General features: G+C 39.9%; 1 protein-coding gene across 2 annotated transcripts in view; it reads right to left on the minus strand.

Annotated features, from left to right (window-relative positions):
* Positions 1 to 24818, minus strand: part of LOC123515950 (ADP-ribose glycohydrolase OARD1-like) — a 77182-nt gene that overhangs the window by 47314 nt on the left and 5050 nt on the right. For both annotated transcript variants that reach the window (XM_045274883.1, XM_045274884.1), the window contains exons 2-3: positions 23822 to 23901; positions 2550 to 2717 (exon numbers count right to left, since the gene is read on the minus strand). In XM_045274883.1, coding sequence (XP_045130818.1) covers positions 2550 to 2717; positions 23822 to 23881 — 228 coding nt within the window. In that variant the 5' untranslated portion in view covers positions 23882 to 23901. The remainder of the gene's footprint in view (positions 1 to 2549; positions 2718 to 23821; positions 23902 to 24818) is intronic.

The following is a 24818-nucleotide window of genomic DNA, read 5'->3' on the forward strand; positions in this document are numbered from 1 at the left end:
TTGACGGCGGTCTCCTGAAGCTACTCAAAGATTACCTCCAAGGAAGGACGCTTCGTGTCATCGTCAATGGGCGGACCTCATCACCCACCAATATAGGAGTGTCAGTTCCACAGGGCTCAGTGCTTGGGCTAGTCCTGTGGAATGTTTATATAGACGATCTCCTGCGCCAGCTTCCTGCAGTCAAGGTTTACGCCGACGACTGCACAATCTCCCTCTCCTACTGCCGCCAGGACAGCCAGCGCGCCGTGGCCAACATCAACCGCCAGCTGAAGGCAGCAGAAGAATGGGGGAAGGTGTGGCAAGTCACCTTCGCGCCGGACAAGACACACGCCATGGTCATCTCACGATCCCCTGCCGCCTCTCAGTTCGTGGAAGGACAACTACGGTGTGAGGGCGAGCAGCTGCCTCTCCAGGAACACATCAAGATCCTGGGAGTCACCTTGGATCGTGAGCTGCGCTACGACACCCACATCACGTCTGTAGCCCGCCAGACCTCTCAGCGTGTGTTAGCCCTGCGCAGGGTGGCTGGCAGTCTGGACCGGAGCACCGGAGGGACGTGGCAACTTTGACGGTGTGCCACAAAGCTCAAGTGCTGCACACACCTCACCTATCCCGCCTCAGCCTGCCACCACACCCACCTGGGAGAAATACGAGGCAAGCAGCGGATGGGGACCAGCAGGTACTGGTGCCTCTCTCCCGCTCCTCACAACACCAGCGAACATTCAGAGCCAGGGCAGCACGCCTGTGGAATCATTTCACGGTGGCCACGCCTGCTGAGGTAACGAGACTATCAACTCAGCAGACAAAAGTGGCTGCCAATGTCTGGAGAAGCACGCTCCCTGCCAGCTAGTGCTGTGAAGTGAAGTGCAGTGATGTGAGGTGTCAAAACAATATACTAATGTGAAAAAGATGTTTAAAATAGTTCCTTGCCAACACAAGGAGCTTTATGTCTAAATCTCTATCTTTACCTGGTATAGTGTCAAATAATATGATGTAACTCAGTGTAAGATGATGTTTAAATAAAAGAGAGAGAGAGAGAGAGAGAGAGAGAGAGAGAGAGAGAGAGAGAGAGAGAGAGAGAGAGAGAGAGAGAGAGAGAGAGAGAGAGAGAGAGAGAGAGAGAGAGAGAGAGAGAGATGAAGGGAGAGAGATGAAGGGAGCGATTGTAAGTTGTTTACAAGGTAGAAAGTGCCATGTCCTGTCCCATAGATAGGGAATTACTGGATCACCAAAGCTCAGTCCACAACAAGCTACCAAGCTACCACAGAGTACATATTAACATCATCATCTCTGTAACATGCCACAGACCCCAACATGTAAGTTCATCGTCCTTCAGACGTACTTATCTCGCACGCCATTCTATAATTGTATTTGATCGTATTTTAGTCGTCTCATATAATGTAGCACGTACGTACCTGTATCACAGCCATTCTCATTTGGTGGGAATGTGGGTGGAATACAGAAGGATACAACCCGTTGAGGGATCCTAATTACTTCACCTGCATCCTTGCCAAAGGGAAACGCACGTATTGCATTGTTTTTATCGTGGTGTTTCTTGTCAGCAGGTTTTGACCAAAATATATACTATATTATCATGTCAAAATGAGGGTCTCACCATCCTACAACCCCCTGATGGGTGGTAACAGGTATCCTAAAGTCACATGCTTCCACTTCTTTTAAACACCATGCCATTATGGTCATCACCTTTTTCTTTTTCCCAACAACTCAATCTTTTTTCCCAACCAATCAATTTTAAGATACAAGGTGAAGCTGCCATTATTCATGGAAAGTGCCAAATGAGTTCTCTAGAGTGTTGGTAAGTGTAGAATAAACCAACCATAGAAGTAAATGTATAAAAATTGTTTGCACTCTCTCTTTTCCTCTTATTTTTTTTTTTTCTGCACACTGTATGTGCTTACTTAAGCTACCTCTGATTTATGTTGCAATTTTGTTCACAACATGGCCTAAGAACAGAACTCCAGTGTAACCCAAGGAATCCCTAATCATATTCTCTTTTCTATCATACTTCCATCAATCATTTTTATCTTCACAATATACATATATAGTGGTCTGGCTCATCACATATCTCTCTATTGCTATCTTGACATGCAATAATCAAAATAATTGAATGACCAAAACTATAGAATTCATACATGTATTGTAGCAGTTTCAGAAGAATTCCAAAAAGAGCTATTTGTAAATACAATGTGGTATTAATAAAATTCCTTTAGCAAAGGCTTATTCAACTTACCCTGCGCCATCCTTAAGAGTGTGAAATACCCCATAGTTTGGAAACAACTGATCTACAGTCAATGACATCCACTCTTTATATTTAGCAACATAGAAATGAAATCATTGGTCTCAAGTAGAACTCATTAGCATAATATACTTACAAATACAAAACTGCCATAATGACAGACATTCTATTATTCATTTCCTCAGCAGACAAGTGTACTCAGTCATCAGTTTCAGGTGATACAGCAGTCTGAAAAACTGTAACACAAACAAAACTTCAGTTTAAACATAGATAAATCTCTTTTTCAACCTACCTTAAAATGAGCTGCAATACCTTTGCCCATCCGTATATCTTGTGATATGCAGTGTGCTAAAGAAGTGCCATCTGAACATGTAAAGAGGTCACTTCGCACTTCAGTGATGGCAAATCCCTCACTACGGACATGATTTCCCTTAGATTTTTTTATAATGCCATTTCCATCCTGTAAAGTAAAGTAAATCTTATTACTTAAAACAAATATGAATATATGCAACACAGAAAAATACTAGATATGAAGCAGTGAGATTTTCTTTTTCTTTTCAAATGTCAGTTCTTTAAAACTCCCATAAAATACTTAATGGTCAGGACATTTGTTTATGTATTCTCTTCCTTCAGTAGTACTTTAATATTACTATTCAATTTCAGGACTTCATTTTGTGTACATATTCACAGAATCTATCATATATCATTTTCAGTTATCTCATTCACTCCTATGATCTCTAGGCAATACGCACTTCAGGTCAGATACTTAATACTTCGAAACTGAATGGCATTGTAGTATACATAAATGTGATGCTCAAAAAAGGCAAGTTAGTGAAATATATATTTATCTTTAAATATATTTTGCATTGTTTTTTGCAAACACTACAATACTTGACAACGTTTCCTCTGAGTGCTATCACATCCCTTTGGGTGACCAAGTGAGGTCACTCATCAAAGTAACCGTGTTAATCCATGTGTCACTTCCTCTCCCACTCCCAGGATGGAAAAGAGAGAGAGAGAGAGAGAGAGAGAGAGAGAGAGAGAGAGAGAGAGAGAGAGAGAGAGAGAGAGAGAGAGAGAGAGAGAGAGAGAGAGAGAGAGAGAGAAGGATGGTGTGTGGGAGAGACAGACAAACAGACAGAGAGAGGACGGAGGGGACAGTTTGATTGACTGACATGCAGATCCTTTTCTCAAATTTTAATAATTCATAAGTATAGATCTTTGATAGAAATATATTTCCAGGAAATGTAAATTCTATATGGAGAGAGAGAGAGAGAGAGAGAGAGAGAGAGAGAGAGAGAGAGAGAGAGAGAGAGAGAGAGAGAGAGAGAGAGAGAGAGAGAGAGAGAGGTGGTGGTGGGTGGGAAGCAAGGTTCCCAATGACACATACGATCTAATTCCATGATTTGCCCAGCACAAGGTTTGGTAGCGCTGCAGACCAGGAAATCCCTAAAAAAGCCAACGCCTAAACAATCTTCACAAAATGGTCAGATTAGAGTGGTAAAAACTGATAACGGCAAAACAATAAATCATTACAGAAGACTGCTAGTTTCAGTCCTGTTTTTTACTATCAAAAGCTGGTAACAGATTTATGAGGGGTCTATCAAAACAAGTTACAGGTATTTCTTCATATATGATTCACTATTATACAATATTTCACTTATACGATACTTGTTTTTTATTATCCTAATTCTACTATACCAGTTGTTCCCAACACCAGGGTTATGACCCACAAATTTCTGAGGGTCACCAGAGGGTCTTACAAAAATATATCTTAACTATTCACATCTATTCACATTTTTATTTTGATTAATGTAACCGATTTACTTAAGTAGGACAAAGTAAAGATTCTACTGGACACATAGTACCAAAAGAAGTGTGGTCATAAAACACCTATACTTATGCAATTCCACCCATATAGTATGAGTAGCTTTCATGTACAATACAATAACTGTAACATGAAATGGTTGGATTTATTATTACACTTAGGGTTGCTACTCCAGGTTAAGACTGCATTTAAGGTTGCAACCCAAAAAGGTTAGGAAACACTGCTGCTAGATGATGGCTACTTTCACTTTTCCAATATCCCGAGTATGCATTCATTTGCTCTGTACACAAGTACAGTGAACTCTAATTTTTTTGACAGTTCAGTTATCACCCTTTCATTTTTACAGTTTGTCATTGGAATCTATCATATCTGACAACATTTAGGATGCATGGGCATATAAGATACCCCCATTTCAGCAAGTTAAATTCAAGAAAAAAAAGTTTTTAGTGTATCTAAGCATATACAGTGATCCCTCATGTATTGGGGTTAATGGATACCAAAACACCCCACGAAAAGTGAAAAACCGCGAAGTAGGATTTGCCCCCCTAGGAATTTTTGTGTATGTGTATGTGGTTACCAGAATTTTTAAAATATGTAAACAGTATTTATACTTTACATATACAGTATTTTACTTAAATCTATCTAATTACAAAACCTTATACAGTAATTATACATTTACTCTCTCTCTCTCTCTCTCTCTCTCTCTCTCTCTCTCTCTCTCTCTCTCTCTCTCTCTCCCCTCTCTCTCTCTCTCTCTCTCTCTCTCTCTCTCTCTCTCTCTCTCTCATATGATATGTAACACTCATCCTCTTCTGCCCTCTTTGATCATATCCAAAAGTTTCACTTTTTCACTGATGGTCATCATCTTTCTCTTCCTCTTGAGCTCACTAGAGGAAGCTTTCGCAGGGGCACAGTGCTTAAGCGGCATTGTAAGGGCTTAACAAATCACTACTTAAACAAAAAAAACTACCGCGAACACAACACTAAGATCCAGTATGCAAAACAGTCAACAGCATGGATGAGACTGGGAGACTGGCGAGATACAACAAGGGAAGATGTTGGGTGAGGCTGCGATGATGCACAGCCAATCAGCTCACAAGATAAATTAACTCGTGCTCTTATTGGTCAATCTCGCACCAGGAACCAATCACATGCCTTGTATGAATACCCATGGGTATGTACAAAGCCTCTTAGTCAACTCATCTCTTTGTTTGGCATGCTGTGAAACAGCATCAACATGAAACAATGTGTTTTCCTGCAATATGGCTGCCGATATGACTGTATTTTTTCATTTTTATCGCAAACCACAGAGTGGTGGGAGAACACTGTTTATGTATACAAACAATACATGTACAGTACTTTACGCACATAGTAATGTACATTGTCGTCGTTATTACACAACAACTTACCAAATTACTGTACGTACAGTACAGTGGAGACTCAATACTCGAATTTAATTCATTCCAAATGGCCGTTTGAGTGTTAAAAAGTTTGACTATTGATACCTATAAATCAGGTAATTCGTTCCAGCCATTGACAAACCCAAGTTTAGAAAAAAGCAGCGGTTTAATTTTGCAGTCGCTGCTAGCATTGGCACACAGAAGCAGGGTTAGTCTGTTTTTCATGGGCTTGTGTCCTGGCAAACACTTCTCTTCCTTTGTTATATAGATCATGTTTGGTAGTTTTTTTTTCCAAAACAGGCCAATTTCATCACAATTAAAGATTTGTTGTGGGCTTAAGTGCTCCTTATCCACAAATTTCTTAAATTCAGGCACAAATTACTCAACGGTAACTCTGTCAGCACTTGCGGGGTCGCCATGCCTCACAACAATGAATACCAGTTCTTTTCTTGAAATTCACAAACCACCCTTTTCTTGCTTTTGAAATCATCATTGTAGTCAGATATAGTATTAGAAATATGATCACGATGCAGTAGTCTCGCCTTCGCACAAATTATGCCCTCTGACAAAGAATCACCAGCCATATGCCTTTGGTTTATCCAATCAACAAGTTTTCTTTTCTTCCACTGCCACAGGTCGCTTAAATTGCCTTTTCACACCAATCCTCACATCAGCTCTTTTAATGAGGTCTGTCTTCTTCAGTATTGTGGCTACTGTAGATTTAGCCATACAGTACTCAGCTGCAAGATTGGTTATTCTTTCTCCTTTCTCGTATCTATCAATAATTTCCTTTTTCCCTACGATGGTTGTCACTACATTCTTCCTTGTAGGCTTATTCTCACCACTAACATGCCTCTTCGGTGCCATTGTAAGCTTCTAAATGCAAATAAAAAAAAAATCCAGAGAGAAAGCGCAAGCCATTGTTATTCTTACAACAGCGAAGGATCAACTGGCTGCGATGGACTGGTGGGGTGCGTGGGGCAGCGGGAAGGATGAAAGCGCAGGACAATGTTATTCTTATGACAGCGAAGGATTGACTGGCTGGCTGCGGTGGACCGGTGGGGGTGTGTGGGGCAGCGGGAATGATGAGGCCTTTTTTGTTTATAACCACGTGGACGGACGTTCAACTAATAGGTATTTTTTCAAGTATAAAGTCAAACTTTTGCATTCAATTATTGAAAAGTTCGACTATTTAGACGTTCGAGAATTGAGTCTCCACTGTATTTGTAAGTGACGCCATGGACCCTGTGCTATAGCGAAAAAATTCTCAGAATGAATCTATGAATACATATGTATAAAACCCGTGAAACAGTGAGGCCACAAATGTCGAACACTGTACAGTAATACCTTGATAAACGAGCTACTTAAGATACAGTAATACTCCGCTTAACAAGCAGGATAGGGGTGTCAAAGCTGTTCGTAGAGTGAAAATTCGTTAAGCGGACGTAATTTTCCCATAGGAAATAATGGAAATAGGGGGGATGCATTTTGGGCTGGTCCCCAACATACCACATGGGTAAAAAAAAGAAATTATATATACGTTTGGCAGCATATTGGGCCACCGGTGTACCACTACTTTTATGATGTCATATGAGTCATTGGAAGTTCTACGTACAAATTCTCTCACATTCTTGCATTCATGTTCACAAAACATTTCTACTAGCTTTTTACAAACCTTGCCCCCAAGAAAGGATTTTTTTGTAATGCATAAAGTGAAATCTTACATGGAATACCAAAAAATAAAGCAGAGATGAAGACGAAGCGAGAGACTCGCAGCCACTCGGCCGCTTCTTCTTCTTCTTGAGACCCTTTTAGCTTGGCGTGTTGTCTTTCCCCGTGATATTTGTTTTCACTCCTCTATTGCCTGCTATAATGGATATCATATCTTAGTATTCATATACACTCATGCCATGAGGATAACCTCGACTCCGTGGCACTGAGTGATAGTGAATTACCAATGGAAAACAATGGTATTTCATTAGTAATTCACTACCACTCAGTGCCACGGAGTCAAGGTTATCCTCATGGCATGAGCGTATATGAATACTAAGATATGATATCCATTATAGCAGGCAATAGAGGAGTGGAAACATAAACATCATGATGAAAGTAACACGCAAGCAAAAGGGTCACAAGAAGAAGAAGCAGCCGAGTGGTCGTCTCCCGCTGCCTGTGGCTGATCTCATCTCTGCTTTATTTTTTGGTATTCCAGGTAAGATTTCACTTTATGCATTACAAAACAATCCTTTCTTGGGAGCAAGGTTTGTAAAAAGCTAATAGAAATGTTGTTTTGTGAACATAAATGCATATATAAAACAGTAACACCACCTCCAGAGGTGGTGTTCCCAGCAATCTCAGAGCAACCTGATAGCAACCTTGTCACCGCCCCTCCAAGCGTTCATGGATGCCATTTCGCTGCAGGAGGTTGCTCTGACGTTGTTAAAGAATCTTGGATCCAGCTCGAGGAGCGCTAGAGACAGAGATGGGGAGCCAGCCAATCACAGCGAAGCTACCGTGTTCGGTCCCTCACCTGGCAAATTCAAACCCAGAAAATTCGCTAAAACGGATGTGGTTGTACATTATGCACTTTTTGGTCTAACTTTATATAGTACGTTAAACCGGAAATTCGTTAGACGAACGTTCGTTAACCCTTATGTTCCGGCGATCGTATATGAACGATTGCATCAGTGCATCCATAGCGACGACAATCATTCGCATCTCATGTTTGAGCTCCACACGCGGTTTCTTGACTCAGATGGCGAGTGGAAGTATCTGGCTTCTTTTTCCACCCGTAGTGTTGCCACTAGCTCTGTATATTTAGGGGTAACGAAGCTATTCTCCCATTCTGAGGACGACACTTGGCAACCCCAGCGACCCGCCATGTCGAAAGCACCCTGATAAGAGCGAAGGGACGTCTCAGTTCATAACTCACTATGGAACAAAACAGATAATTTCTATTTAGCAGTGCTTCTGAGCCTGACTACAGTGACAGTGATTATGAAGAAGAAACTGAAGAAAGCAAAGACAGCAGTAGTGAAGACTCGGAAAATGATTCAGAGGATCCACCTGTTTTCTCAGAACAGAGAGAAGACAGAGATAATGGTGATGGAGAACAGACTCCAAACATCGTATTGAGAACCCAGAGTGGCTCATGGAGAGGTAGGCGTGCCTCTCGTGTTCTGGGAAGACAATCAAGGAGGCCATGTGTATTTACCTAATTGTAAATTTAGGTAAATACACATGGCCTTGATTGTCTTCCCAGAACGTGTGTGTGTGTGTGTGTGTGTGTGTGTGTGTGTGTGTGTGTGTGTGTGTGTGTGTGTGTGTGTGTGTGTGTGTGTGTGTGTGTGTGTGTGTGTGTGTGTATTTACATAGTTGTATTTACCTAGTTGTAGTTTTACAGGGCATGGGCTTTATGCTCGTGTGGCCCCGTCTCCATATCTACACTTATCCAATCTTACTTTAAAAGTATGCACACTCGTTGCAGACACTACTTCTTCATTTAAACTGTTCCACGTCTCAAAACATCTTTGCGGGAAACTATATCTTTTAACATCTCTCAGACATCTTCCTTTTCTCAGCTTTTTACTATGCAATCTTGTGCTTCGGATGTCATATTCTTCTCTCAGGATCAGTTTCTCATTATCTACTTGGTCCATTCCATTGATCAATTTAAAAACTTGTATCAGGTCTCCTCTCTCCCTTCTTTGTTCCAGGGTTGGTAGATCCATAGCCTTTAGTCTCTCCTCATATGTCATCCCTTCAAAATCTAGGACCATTCTTGTAGCCATTTTTTGTAGTCTCTCCAATTTCCTTATGTGTTTCTTTTTATGAGGGGTCCACACTACTCCTGCATATTCCAATCTGGGTCTTATTATAGTACTTATCAATTTCTTCATCATTTCTTTGTCCATGTAGTGAAATGCTACTCCAATATTCCTTAACAAATTATATGTTTCTCTAAAAATTTTATCAATATGGCTTACTGGTTGATTGTTTTCTTCCATCGTCACTCCTAAGTCCTTTACCTTTTTTACTTTCTCCAGTTCTACTCCATCTCCCATCTTATAGATTAACACGGGTCGTCTTTCACTCTTTCCCATTTCCATGACATGGCTTTTGTCCACATTGAATTCCATTTCCCACTTTTTGCTCCATTCCCATATCTTATTTAGGTCTTCTTGCAGTATTTCACAATCCTCTTTTTGTTTTATAACTCTGCACAGTTTCGTATCATCTGCAAACAGATTTATGTAGCTGTTCACTCCTTCTGGCATGTCATTAATATAAATGAGGAAAAGTATTCGTGCCAATACTGACCCTTGTGGCACTCCGCTTTCTACTGCTCTCCACTTGGACTTCATATCTTTAACTACCGTCCTTATTTCTCTCCCCCTCAAATAATTCTCCATCCATCTCAATGTGCTTCCTTTTAAGCCACCCTTCTCCTCTAACTTCTATAGTAATCTTGCATGTGGCACTTTGTCAAACACCTTTTTTAAATACAGTCAACCCATCCCTCTATCTCTTGTACTCTATCAACTATTCTAGAATAGAAACTCAATAAATTAGTTACACACGACCGTCTTTTCCTAAAACCAAATTGGCTATTTGATATTAATTTGTTGTCTTCAAGGAACTCGATCAATTGTTTCTTTATTACTCTTTCACACATCTTGCATATTACACTAGTTAGTGATACCGGTCTGTAATTTAAAGGTTCTTCCTTCCTTCCACTCTTATATATGGGAACCACCTCAGCTCTTTTCCATTCTACTTGTACTGTTCCATTTTCTATTGAGCATTTTATGATGTTGTATATAGGACTTGCTAGTTCTTCCCTACATTCTTTTAGTATTCTGCCTGAGACTTCATCTGGTCCCATTGCCTTGTCTTCATCCAGTTCCTTCATTAATTCTTTTATTTCAAGCTTGGTTACTTTAATCTCTTTCATATAGACTGTCTCTCTATTACCCTGCGGCCTTTCAAATTTAGATTCCTTAGTAAAGACCTCCTGGAATTTATCATTTAATAGTTCTGCCATAATTTTTGGGTCTTCCACCATCCCGTTCTCTCCTTTTAACCTTTCTATTGTTTCTCTTTGTCTAATTTTTCCATTTATGAATCTATAGAACAATTATGGTTGCTCCTTACATTTTTCTACAATGTCCTTTTCAAAGTTCTTTTCCTCTTCCTTCCTCACCTTAACATATTCATTTCTCGCTGCCTTGAAATTTTCCTTATTTGTTGGATTTCTATTTCTCCTCCACCTTTTCCATGCTCCATCTCTTTTCTCCTTTGCCCTAGCACACCTTCCATTAAACCAATCTTTCTTTCCTTCTTCTTTAGGTCTATATTTCGGGACATGTTCCCTGACTCTTGTTTTATATATTTCCAAAAATAAGTTATACTTCTCTTGCATCGTCTCTGAGTTTTCCATCTCCTCCCAGTTTACGTTTTTAAAATAAGTCCTGAGATTCTCAATATCAGCCTTTCTATAGTTTAATCGGTCTCCTTTGTATGAATCGTCTCTATCTTCCTTTCCCTCTTCTATATCTATTTCTAATATTACATGGTCACTCTTTCCCAATGGGCACTTATATCTTATATCATCATTCATTTGTATACCCCTTGTAAAAACTAGGTCCAATCTCGCCGGCTCGTCGTTTCCTCTGAATCTTGTGCATTCCTTTACTCTCTGGTCCATCATATTGTCTATCATTAGGTTCAAGAATCTTTCTCCCAGGCTTCTTCCCCATACCACTTTCATAATTTTCCCAGTCCACTTCTTTACAGTTGAAATCTCTTACTAATAAAACTTTTTTCCTTTCTTTAACGATTCTCGTTAGACTCCTTATTGTGTCATCTATCATGTCTCTATATTCTTGATTGGTCCATGAATTTGTTTTTGGTGGCACATATGTTACAATGATTGTTAACTCTTTTTTATTAATATGCATCTTAACATACAATACTTCTGCTTTTCCTTCCCCACATTCCACTTGGTTTATCACTATCTTCTTCCCTAACATTATCATGACTCCTCCTCCTCCTGTGTGTGTGTGTGTGTGTGTGTGTGTGTGTGTGTGTGTGTGTGTGTGTGTGTGTGTGTGTGTGTGTGTGTGTATTTACCTAATTGTATTTACCTAATTGTAACATACGGGAAAAGAGCTATGCTCGTACTGTCCCGTCTCCATATCTACTAATGTCCAGCTTTTTCTTAAAATCATGAATATTCCTTGTTGACCACTTCCACGTCTAAACTATTCCATGCTTCCACCCTTCTATGAGGAAGCTATATTTTTTCACATCTCTCCTATAAGTGGCCATTTTTAGTTTTTTCCCATGCCCTCTCGACATTCTTTCATTCCACATACACAGTTCTTCCCTATCCATTTTTCCATGCCAATCATCACTCTGTATATTGCTATCAGGTCTCCCCTTTCTCTTCTGTTTTCCAGGGTCAAGTTGCATTCTGTTCAGTCTGTCTTCATAAGTCAAATCTCTTAAGTCAGGCACCATTTTTGTTGCAGTCCTCTGTACTTTCTCTAGTTTCCTTATGTGTTTCTTTAAGTTCAGCCCACTGTATTGTTGCATATTCAAGCCTCGGTCTTATCATTGCAGTAATTATTTTCTTCATCATTTCTTCATCTAAATATCTGAACGCCACTCTTATGTTCCTCAATAAGTGTGTGTGTGTGTGTGTGTGTGTGTGTGTGTGTGTGTGTGTGTGTGTGTGTGTGTGTGTGTGTGTGTGTGTGTGTTACCTAATTGTATTTACCTGTATTTCTGTGTATGTGTGTGTGTGTGTGTGTGTGTGTGTGTGTGTGTGTGTGTGTGTGTGTGTGTGTGTGTGTGTGTGTGTGTGTGTGTGTGTGTGTGTGTGTGTTTCACTGTTTGATCTGCTGCAGTCTCTGACGAGACAGCCAGACGTTACCCTACTCAACTCAGAGCTCATTATTTCCGATCTTCGGATAGGCCTGAGACCAGGCACACACCACACAACGGGACAACAAGGTCACAACTCCTCGATTTACATCCCACCTACTCACTGCTAGGTGAACAGGCTACACGTGAAAGGAGACACACCCAAATATCTTCACCCGACCAGGGAATCGATCCCCGGTCCTCTGGCTTGTGAAACTAGCGCTCTAACCACTGAGCTACCAGGCGTGTGTGTGTGTGTGTGTGTGTGTGTGTGTGTGTGTGTGTGTGTGTGTGTGTATGTACTTATTTGTATTTACCTATTTGTGTATTACAGGGCTCGAGCTAAGCTCTCTGTGTCCTGTCTCCTTGTTCACTCCTGTCATATTTCTCTTTCATCTGATTGACACACACTGCATCAACGACATCACTGCTCAGTTTATTCCACTTATCAATACTACGATGCGGGAAACTGTATTTTCTCACGTCATTTAGACAGATGTCTTTTATTAATTTTTTTCCATGTCCCCGGAGATGATTACTTGTGGTCACCTTTATCAACTCTCTGTCCAATATGTCAATCTTGTTCACCAATTTATAAATAGTTATCATGTCTCCTCTTGTTCTTCTCTCTTCTAATGTGGTCAGCCCCAGTTTCCTCAGTCTTTCCTCATAGTCTAACTCCCTGAGTCCTGGTACCATCCTTGTTGCCAGCCTCTGTACCCTTTCCATCTTCTTCACATTTTTCTTCATATGCAGTGACCAGACACAAGCTGCATATTCTAACTGGGGTCTTATTAAGGTACATAATATCTTCTTCATCATTTCTTCATCTAGGTAGTGAAATGCAAGGCCAATATTTTGAAGCATGTTATATGTTTTCCCAAATATCTTGTTAATGTGTTTCTCCAGTGGCAAAGTGTTTTGCACGGTTACTCCTAAGTCTTTCTCCTCATTGGTCTCTTCAATTTTCTCATCACCCAGCCTGTAATACCTGTTTGGTCTGTATCTACTTCTTCCCATTTTCATAACATGGCTCTTGTTTATATTAAATTCCATCTGCCACTCTTTACTCCACTCATATATTTTATCAAGATCTTCCTGTAACTTGTTACAATCTTCCACATTCTTTACTCTCCTAATAATTTTAGTATCGTCCACAAACATGTTCATGTAACTGTCAATTCCTACTGACATATCATTAACATAAATCAAAAACATGATGGGACCAAGCACTGACCCTTGTGGAACTCCGCTGGTTACCTTCTTCCACTCGGACTTCCTTCCTCTCACCACTGTTCTCAATTCTCTTCCCACTAAGTAATTTTCCATCCATTTTGCTAGTTTATCATTTACTCTTCCAATCTTCTTTAGTTTCCACATCAGTCTATTGTGTGATACTTTATCAAAGGCCTTTCTCAAGTCCAGGTAGATAGCATCCACCCATCCCTCTCTATGTTGTAGTATGTCAGTCATTCTTGAATAAAAACATAATAAATTGGATACGCACGATCTTCCTTTTCTGAAACCAAACTGTCTTTCACTCAGAATGTTTTCACTTTCTAGATACTCACTCCACTTAGTTTTAATTACTTCTTCACATACCTTGCACAATATACTAGTCAACGATACTGGTCTATAATTTAGCGGTTCCATTCTACTACCATTCTTATATATAGGCACAATGTCAGCTCTTTTCCACTCCTTCGGGACTATTCCTGTTCGTATGGAGGTTTCCACAATATCAAATATGGTGTTCAACAATTGATCCTTACATTCTTTTAGCAACCTCCCAGATATGCCATCAGGCCCCATTCATTTATTAATATCCAAATTGCTTATAATTTTCCTTACATCTTCCTTAGTAACCACGATGTCCTGCATTTGCTTTATTTCCGTAGGCCTTTCTCCTATAAAATGCTCCTCCTTTGTAAACACTTTGCAAAAGTTGTCATTAAAAATTTCAGCTATATCTCTAGCATCCTCATATACTTCTTCCCCATTTTTAACCTTTTCTATTGCCTCCCTTATATTTAGTTTTCCATTTATGAATTTGTAAAACATTTTAGGGTCACTATCACAGTTTTCCACCACCCTCTGTTCATATTCCTTTTGTGCTGTTCTCCTTACTTCAACATATCTATTCCTTGCTGTTTTGTAAACTTCTCTTGATAATACATCACTGTTTTTCTTAAGTTTCTTCCATGCCTTTTCTTTGTTCTTTTTGCTTCTTCACAATTTCTATTAAACTACTGTTTATTATTTAAAGTCCTCTTTCTATGATATGGCATAAACTTTTTCAGAGCAGAGTTATATAAATCCATAAATTTATCGTATTTCAATTGTATATCCCTTTCCTGGTAAACCACCGACCAGTCAGTTTCATTAAAGAACTCCCTTATATGGTTATAATTTGCCCTAATATAATTTAATTTTTCCTCCCTGCGTTCCACAATCTTATTTGTGCTTAATTCCGTATCCAGCTCAAAGCTTAGGACATCATGATCACTTTTCCCCAAGGGACATTCATGTTCAATTTCCTCTTTTAGAGAGATGCCCCTGGTAAATACCAAATCCAACCTTGCTGCAACATCTTGTACCCTGCATTTTCTTGGTGATCTCACCCACTGTGTCATCAAGTGATTTGTTGCTACATTTAACAATTCCTTTGCCCACTCACCACCGTTCACCACTTCGTAGTCCTCCCACACTATTTCTTTACAATTAAAGTCCCCGACTATCATCACTCTATCCTTTCTGATGAGTTCTTGCTTCATTCTGTCTAGAGTATTTCTCATCACCATTTCATACTGTTCATATTCCCAAGCACTGGTTCTGGGTGGTATGTATACTGTTATAATATTAATGTCCCTCTTACCATCTGTTATAAGCATACATATCACTTCCTCATTTCTCTTACTATAGTTCACCTCCTTCACTATCAGATCTTTCTTAGTAAGAACCATTATACCACCACCTCCTTTATTTTTTCTATCACTTCTCCATACTTTGTAGTGTTTTGCATCAAACCAGTCTAGCTTTATTTCGGGCCTTAGCTTTGTTTCCACCACACACATTATGTCAGGTTCATTATTTCTTAGGTAATTCATACATTCTAGCCTCTTAGACAGAAATCCATCTATATTCATGTAAGTCACTTGTATTCCATTCCTAGTCTCTTTCTTCCATGTAATGTCTATTCCGTCTGTTTTATCCACCACTTCTTTAGCCTCCCATTTCTCATCCTCAAAAAAAAACTTGGTCTTTTCCTCCTCTGTTCTTTCGTCATTCCTCTCTCTCACTTCAGTTACAAGCTCTTTCATTTTCATTCGTTCATCCTGTGACATATTTCTTCTTATGTAAATTATTTTGGTTTCCTCAGAGTCCTTAAGTTTCCAAGCCCTCCTCAGCAAGTCCTCAGCTGCCACCTGAGACTTTAATTTCAATTCTAATGGTATATTCTTGCCTTTCTCAAAAGCTCCTAATCTCACACTTTCTTCTACCTCAGCATATAGGCCCTCTTCCTCTACTGAGATCTTATTCAGTAAAGACTTAATCCTGTCATTTTCCTTATCCCTCCTATCCTGCCAGTTCCTGTCAGTTTCCTCCCTCAATCCTGTTATGATAATGCATTTTTTTCTTTTCAATAATGTCTCTCACCACATACTCATTTTCCTTTAGTGCCTTTACCATTTCACTCTGCATAATCACTTTATTTTCCTCTTCCTGCTTTTTCACTATCTCCCTAAAGGACCTTTATACCTCCTGATGTTCATGGTTCACTTCTTTCATCCTGGCATCAATTAGGTTAAGGCATTCCTCCTTCCTCAAGTCCCCTTCGGATATTTTCTTCTCCATTTCTAGGGGTTTAGCCTTCATCTCTTCACATTGTTTCCTTAGTTGTTGGTTTCCTTCCTCCATTTCTAATTTTCCCCTCAATAGCTCTTTGTTCTCTATCGTTAACAAATAGATCTCTTTTTTGAAGGAATCGTTCTCCGCTATGACTCTATCCAGTTTTTCTTCTATGGATAAAATGTTTAGGAACTTACTTTCTAATGCCTGAATTCTTGCATCCATATCTAATTTCTCCAGTCCTTTTGGAGTAGTCACAAACCCTTCAAAGTCCTGGGCTTGTCGAGGCGTGGACGCCATGATTGTTATCGTCAGCTGATTACGGCCAAAACAATCACCACCCACACTCTCCACTCAGGGACCACTCTCCATATCCCGCTTGAAAATGGCCCACTTTCTACACTATGCGACAGTAGGATATTAACAGGACATTAACACAGAGATACCCGGGCCCTGTAACACCATAGGTAGTTTCTCCTCTTCCCATCCACAGCCGAGACGAGCCTCTCTCTCGGCTGTGTGTGTGTGTGTGTGTGTGTGTGTGTGTGTGTGTGTGTGTGTGTGTGTGTGTGTGTGTGTGTGTGTGTGTGTGTGTGTGTGTGTGTGATTCACCTTGGTCATCTGCTGGTCACCTAGCCAGTCTTCCCCATTATGGAGCGAGCTCAGAGCTCATAGACCGATCTTCAGGTAGGACTGACACCACAACACACTCCACACACCGGGAAAGCGAGGCCACAACCCCTCAAGTTACATCCCGTACCTATTTACTGCTAGGTGAACAAGGGCCACACATTAAGAGGTTTGCCCATTTGCCTCGCCGCTTACCGGGATTCAACCCAGCCCTCTCGATTGTGAGTCAAGGCTAACCACTACACCGTGTGTGTGTGTGTGTGTGTGTGTGTGTGTGTGTGTGTGTGTGTGTGTGTGTGTGTGTGTGTGTGTGTATTTACCTATTTACCTATTTGTGTATTACAGGGCCCGAGCTAAGCTCTCTGTGTTCTGTCTCCTTGTCCATTCCTGTCATATCTCTCTTTCATCTGATTGACACACACCGCGTCAACGACATCACTGCTCAGTTTATTCCACTTATCAATGCTACGATGCGGGAAACTGTATTTTCTCACATCATTTAGACAGATGTCTTTTATTAGCTTTTTTCCATGTCCTCGGAGATGATTACTTGTGGTCACCTTTATCAACTCTCTGTCCAGTATGTCAATCTTGTTCACCAATTTATACATAATTATCATGTCTCCTCTTGTTCTTCTCTCTTCTACTGTGGTCAGCCCCAGCTTCCTCAGTCTTTCCTCATAGTCTAACTCTCTGAGTCCTGGTACCATCTTTGTTGCCAGCATCTGTACCCTTTCCACCTTCTTCACATTTTTCTTCATATGCGGTGATCAGACACAAGCTGCATATTCTAACTGGGGGTCTTATTAAGGTACATAATATCTTCTTCATCATTCCTTCATCTAGGTAGTGGAATGCAAGGCCAATATTTTGAAGCATGTTATATGTTTTCAAAAAAATCTTGTTAATGTGTTTCTCCGGTGACAAAATGTTTTGCATGATTACTCCTAAGTCTTTCTCCTCATTGGTCTCTTTAATTTTCTCATCACCCAGCCTGTAATCCCTGTTTGGTCTGTATCTACTTCTTCCCATTTTCATAACATGGCTCTTGTCTATATTAAATTCCATCTGCCACTCCTTACTCCACTCATATATTTTATCAAGATCTTCCTGTAACTTGTTACAATCTTCCACATTCTTTACTCTCCTCATAATTCTAGTATCGTCCGCAAACATGTTCATGTAACTGTCAATTCCTACTGGCATATTAACATAAATCAAAAACATGATGGGACCAAGCACTGACCCTTGTGGAACTCCACTGATTACCTTCTTCCACTTGGACTTCCTTCCTCTCACCACTGTTCTCATTTCTCTTCCCACTAAGTAATTTTCTATCCATTTTGCTAGTTTATCATTTACTCCTCCAATCTTCTTTAGTTTCCACATCAGTCTATTGTGTGGTACTTTATCAAAGGCCTTTCTCAAGTCCAGGTAGATAGCATCCACCCATCCCTCTCTATGTTGTAGTATGTCAGTCACTCTTGAATAGAAACATAATAAATTTGATATGCACGATCTTCCTTTTCTGAAACCAAACTGTCTTTCACTCAGAATGTTTTCACTTTCTAGATACTCACTCCACTTAGCTTTAATTACTTCTTCACATACCTTGCACAATATACTAGTCAACGATACTGGTCTATAATTTAGTGGTTCCATTCTACTACCATTTTTATATATAGGCACAATGTCAGCTCTTTTCCACTCTTTCGGGACTAATCCTGTTCGTATGGAGGTTTCCACAATATCAAATACGGGGTTCAACAATTGATCCTTACATTCATTTAGCAACCTCCCAGATATGTCATCAGGCCCCATTGATTTATTAATATCCAGATTGTTTATAATTTTCCTTACATCTTCCTTAGTAACTACGATGTCCTGCATTTGCTTTATTTCCATAGGCCTTCCTCCCACAAAATGCTCCTCCTTTGTAAACACTTTGCAAAAGTTGTTGTTCAAAATTTCAACTATATCTCCAGCATCCTCATATACTTCTTCTCCATTTTTTACCTTTTCTATTGCCTCCCTTATATTTAGTTTTCCATTTATGAATTTGTAAAACATTTTTGGGTCACTATCACAGTTTTCCACCACCCTGTGTGTGTGTGTGTGTGTGTGTGTGTGTGTGTGTGTGTGTGTGTGTGTGTGTGTGTGTGTGTGTGTGTGTGTGTGTGTGTATTTACCTAATTGTATTTACCTAATTGTAACATACGGGAAAAGAGCTATGCTCGTACTGTCCCGTCTCCATATCTACTAATGTCCAGCTTTTTCTTAAAATCATGAATATTCCTTGCGTTGACCACTTCCACGTCTAAACTATTCCATGCTTCCACCCTTCTATGAGGAAGCTATATTTTTCACATCTCTCCTATAAGTGGCCATTTTAGTTTTTCCCATGCCTCTCGACATTCTTTCATTCCACATACACAGATCTTCCCTATCCATTTTTTCCATGCCAATCATCACTCTGTATATTGCTATCAGGTCTCCCTTTCTCTTCTGTTTTCCAGGGTCGGAAGTTGCATTCTGTTCAGTCTGTCTTCATAAGTCAAATCTCTTAAGTCAGGCACCATTTTTGTTGCAGCCCTCTGTACTTTCTCTAGTTTCCTTATGTGTTTCTTTAAGTTCGAGCCCACTGTATTGTTGCATATTCAAGCCTTGGTCTTATCATTGCAGTAATTATTTTCTTCATCATTTCTTCATCTAAATATCTGAACGCCACTCTTATGTTCCTCAATAAGTTCAATACTTCTCCAATTATTTTGTTTATATGTCTCTCTGGCGATAGGTCATTGGTAATTGTCACCCAAAGGTCTTTTTCTTCATGACTGGTTTTTATGTCTTCATTTCCTATCTTGTACATACTCCTGATTCTTCTTTCACTCTTGCCAAACTCTAATTTCTTGCATTTTGTCGTGTTGAACTCCATTTGCCATGTACAGCTCCATTTCCATATTCTGTCCAAGTTTTCCTGGAGTAGTTCGCAATCTTTGTCACATCTCACTTTTCTTAACAATTTTGCATCGTCTGCAAATAGGCTCACATAACTGGACACCCCATCCACCATGTCATTTATGTAGACCGCGAACATTACTGGTGCCAACACTGATCCCTGTGAAACTCCACTCTCCACCAAGCCCCATTCTGATGGTCTGTCCTTAATTATTGTTCTCATTTCTCTTCCTACCAAAAGTCTTCCATCCATTTTAGTAAACTGCCATGCACTCCTCCTACCATTTCAAGTTTCCAGATCAGTCTCCGGTGTGGTACCTTATCAAAGGCCTTTTTTAAATCCAGATATATTCCATCAGCCCAACCATCTCTTTCCTGTATTACATCTATCACCCTCGAATAGTAACATATCAGGTTTGTCGTGCATGAACGCCCTTTTCTAAAACCAAATTGACACTCACAAAGTATGTCATTTTTCTCCAAGAAGTCTGTCCATCTATTCTTCACCACCCTCTCACACATCTTAGCTTAGTGTGTGTGTGTGTGTGTGTGTGTGTGTGTGTGTGTGTGTGTGTGTGTGTGTGTGTGTGAGAGAGAGAGAGAGAGAGAGAGAGAGAGAGAGAGAGAGAGAGAGAGAGAGAGAGAGAGAGAGAGAGAGAGAGAGAGAGAGAGAGAGAGAAAGAAAGAGAGAAGAGAGAGAGAGAGAGAGAGAGAGAGAGAGAGAGAGAGAGAGAGAGAGAGAGAGAGAGAGAGAGAGAGAGAGAGAGAGAGAGAGAGAGAGAGAGAGAGAGAGAGATGATACCTACATGTTATTTGTTTGAAACTTGACATGGAAAGGGTGAAGAATGCTCTCTCTCATTGAAGTGTACAATTTCTCTTCCAAGATGAGAGAGAGAGAGAGAGAGAGAGAGAGAGAGAGAGAGAGAGAGAGAGAGAGAGAGAGAGAGAGAGAGAGAGAGAGAGAGAGAGAGAGAGAGAGTGTGTGTGTGTGTGTTTGTGCGGTGTCATCGCTCACCGAGCTGTTTCTGCTTGACGGATCACACAGCGGGCGGAGGAGGAATCCTTGATAAGGCAATAACTAAACTTTCAGAGGCCACATTGAGCTAGAAAGTACATCATTGTATTCAGAATAACAAAGAGAAAATAATCATTAGTATTCAAACAGTCTTCTGACAATTTCTAGGTTTACCATTTTTACCCGTCATGGGATATTGGAAAATAGTTTAATCACCGGAACATAAGGGTTAAGTGGAGTATTATTGTACTAGTTTTTTGAGATACGAACCATGCTTTGCTCCCTTTTTTGTTTTGAGATATGAGCGAAATTTTGAGATACAAGCCATGCTTTGAGGTGGTGCCACTAGTTGGCGCATCCACCGCATCAGTCCAGCCTTAGCTGAGCTAGTATCTATGTGTTTCCCACGGATCTTGTGCACTGTGATTCTTCTTTCATTTTCACACTGTTTACTCATCTTTTTTTTCTTTTTTTTAAAGAAAGAGCTGTTTTAATTTATGTTTAATGTTTATGTATGAATGGTGCCTGCATCCCTTCCTCCCTCCCTCCGCCGCTCACCACCATTAGCCGAAAACATCTGTTTCCAAGGTAAGAACACTAAGTAAATTTTTGCTTTTATTTTATACATTTTTAATGCATTGATAAAGTATAATGTGTACATAAATGAAAAGACTAAACAAATTTTTTCCATCTCTGCTGACCTCCTACACCAATGCTTATCACGGAGGGGGGAACAATGTAAACAAACCTCTATGACAGCAGCAATGCAGCCTCTCTCTCTCTCTCTCTCTCTCTCTCTCTCTCTCTCTCTCTCTCTCTCTCTCTCTCTCTCTCTCTCTCTCTCTCTCTCTCTCTCTCTCTCTCTCTCTCTCCTCTTTCTCTCTCTCTCTCTCTCCTTCCTCTTTCTCTCTCCCTCTCTCTCACTTGCCTACTTAAAATAGGGTATTCTTAATGTAAAATCCACTTCTATCTATATACTTACCTATAATCATTAATTACTGCTTAAACCCCCATTCTCACAACAAACTTACACCTTGTCTAACAGCTCGAGATAATAGAGATGAAAGAAATACTTGAGGTGCCCTTTCTCGTTTTCTACTACCAGGTACCACCCAGTAGGCCAATTCCTCATTTGGAAGGAAGGGAAACTCATTTATAATTAATAATTATGGATAAGTAAGTAGATAAAAATGGGTTTTACATTAAAAAATCCTATTTGTTATCATACATACTATTACACATTACACATTATTATCAATTTCACATCACAACATTTAATTGACGTCACTGGTAGCCAACGAGATGCCTGCAGTGCTTGCCCCACATCAGTTCGTCACTCACCTCCACACAGTCTACATATCCTCTACTTCATCATCTAAGCACTGTTTTACACTGGCTTTCTCCAAGGAGTTGGCCCGGTAAACTTTCACCCTCGTCTTTGTTTCGCTACTGTAAGCTGTTAGCTTTATGGTGAAAGATACATATATGATCCAAGGACATTTATGTACAGGCAACCCCTGCTTAATGAAGGGGTTACGTTCCTAAAAAACACTTCGTTAAGCGAAACTTCAGTAAGCGAACCGATTATAACAAGTTTAACCCTTGACTTGAACTTCCATTGAGAGTAAGCAAAGCAAAAGTGCATCATAGTACAGTAGAATCTCAAATCTCGATCATAATTGGGACCAAAAATACTGATTGAGATTCGAAATATCGATGCAAAATCAACTTCTTATATAGAAAAATGTAATTGGGACCAAAGCTTTGGCAACTAACCTATATTAACTATGTTAACCTTGAATCTGTGAATAATTTTTTTTTTTTCGCCAATGTCACTGATTTCTTCATCCTTCTTGCTTTTTAATGCCCGGGGTTTTAATGTCTGGGGGAGACCGCGGGTGACTTGTACACAGTACACTCCACAAGTTGCTGCTAGGTGGGAGAGCAATTGAAACAATCGCATCGCCATGCGCCATGTTTGTTTTGATACAATAAAATGAAAAATGTGGACATAACATTCCAGTGGGTGCCCTCCCACTCAGGCATACGAGGCAACGAGGTTGTCGATGCTGCTGCCAAGATGGCCCTGACGGACCATAACATTACCCCACTCACCCTGCCACTCTCCACCTCCAAAAGCCTCATCGCCCACACCTGTCAGTCCATATGGAATGAATCCCTCACCCCTGTCTTACAAACCACCTCAATGGACCAGTACCGCAGTGATTCTTCCCTGCAACCATGGGTTAGAAAAACGTCCCGCAAGCTGGACATCGCCTTCACACGTCTCCTGAATAATATCCAGCTTCACTTCGAGAGTAAGAGACTTCCTGATCTACTTAGCAACGCTAGGCGACATTGCAGGGCATTTTGGTGGTAAGTTGAGCGAGGGAAGGCGAGCTGCTGGCAAGGCTGCTATTGTTTTGAACAGGGGGAGTAAGTGGTGCATGTGTTGTCCACCAGAGGCGCTGGTGTATTCAAAAGCCTGTTGGCTTGCGTGATACAGCAGTGATTTCAAACTTGGAAAAAATTACCAGGATAAAACTTTGTTAAAGCGAGTTTTATGTTCGTTAAACGAGCAGATGGTAGTAAAATGAAACCTCCGTTGTAGCGAAATTTCGTTGTGTGAACCTTCATTAAGCGGGGGTTGCCTGTATATCATATAAGACTATGATGTTTGTCAGTGTTTGTTAAGCAAGAGCATTTCTATCAAATGAGAGAGAGAGAGAGAGAGAGAGAGAGAGAGAGAGAGAGAGAGAGAGAGAGAGAGAGAGAGAGAGAGAGAGAGAGAGAGAGAGAGAAACAAGCATGAAATGTATAATAAAAAATCATGTACATAGATTTCAACTTCAGCTATTTGCTTGTGGAAGTACAGTATTAGGGGAATTGGTACCAGAACACATCAGTAGAAAGATAGAATGAAACATGCATTATGATCATGCCATGAAAATACTCACAAAGTTTTCTGTTATTTCTTCTCCCATTTTTCTTTTTGGAGCAACAGGGGATTTCTCCATGTCCACATTCACAAAATGACCTGAAATTTACAAACATTATGTATATACAAGGACAAATATGTTACATACATTGCATGTTGCATCCCATGTATTCATTATTACAAATCCATCCCAGAATTCTTTCCTATTGACATTTGACTCATCCAGTGCATAACTAAACAAAAACTAAGAAAATCATATCCATTTTTTCCCACTTAAATTCAATCTTGGTTTCCACATTAAAAAGATACTAGATACCCTAAAGATGATCCACAATCAACTAGTAAAAATATAATCAACAACCTTTTCGTCATGACCAATACTTGCATGCAATCCTTTTTCTCAGTCTGTCAACTAAACATTTTCACTATTTCAAAGGCACATCAAACTTACTTCAATAATAAATTTCTCCATTATTTACAAAGTTTGCTGAAAAATGACAATGAATCATCCTTTAATTATATTTGTCCTCATCTTCTAAAAGTAACTTCTTTATTATCTTATCTATGAAGGAGATCAAACTATCCTTGAGCTGGAAAACAGCAATTGTTATAGTGAAGCATAAAAAGAAATATCAATAAAAATATAGAAACACAGTGACTTTTCTAGTTCCACACTCACTTCCTTTTGAAGGCATAGTGGTAAACTTGAGGATTACAAATCTTGGGATATTGAAAACACAGGAAAAAAAAACCTCTTATCTTTCCATGCCACATGATAAAAAATTAAATGTATGTTTTGTCATTATATGCAGCATGAAGCAGTGTTGTGATGATCTATCTCCACAGCATCCAAAACTGTATTTGATTACTCTTTGTCATACAGGGAAAGGAGCAATGCTTGTCTTGATCTTGAAATTATGAATAGTTTTTCCTTGCACCCCAGTTAATTTCTTTTGACTTGTGGCACCTAGTAAAAATACAGGTAACTCTTGACTTACGAGTGTTTAATTTACGCG

Source organism: Portunus trituberculatus, chromosome 40 (genome assembly GCF_017591435.1).
Source record: "Portunus trituberculatus isolate SZX2019 chromosome 40, ASM1759143v1, whole genome shotgun sequence".
NCBI lineage: Eukaryota > Metazoa > Arthropoda > Malacostraca > Decapoda > Portunidae > Portunus > Portunus trituberculatus.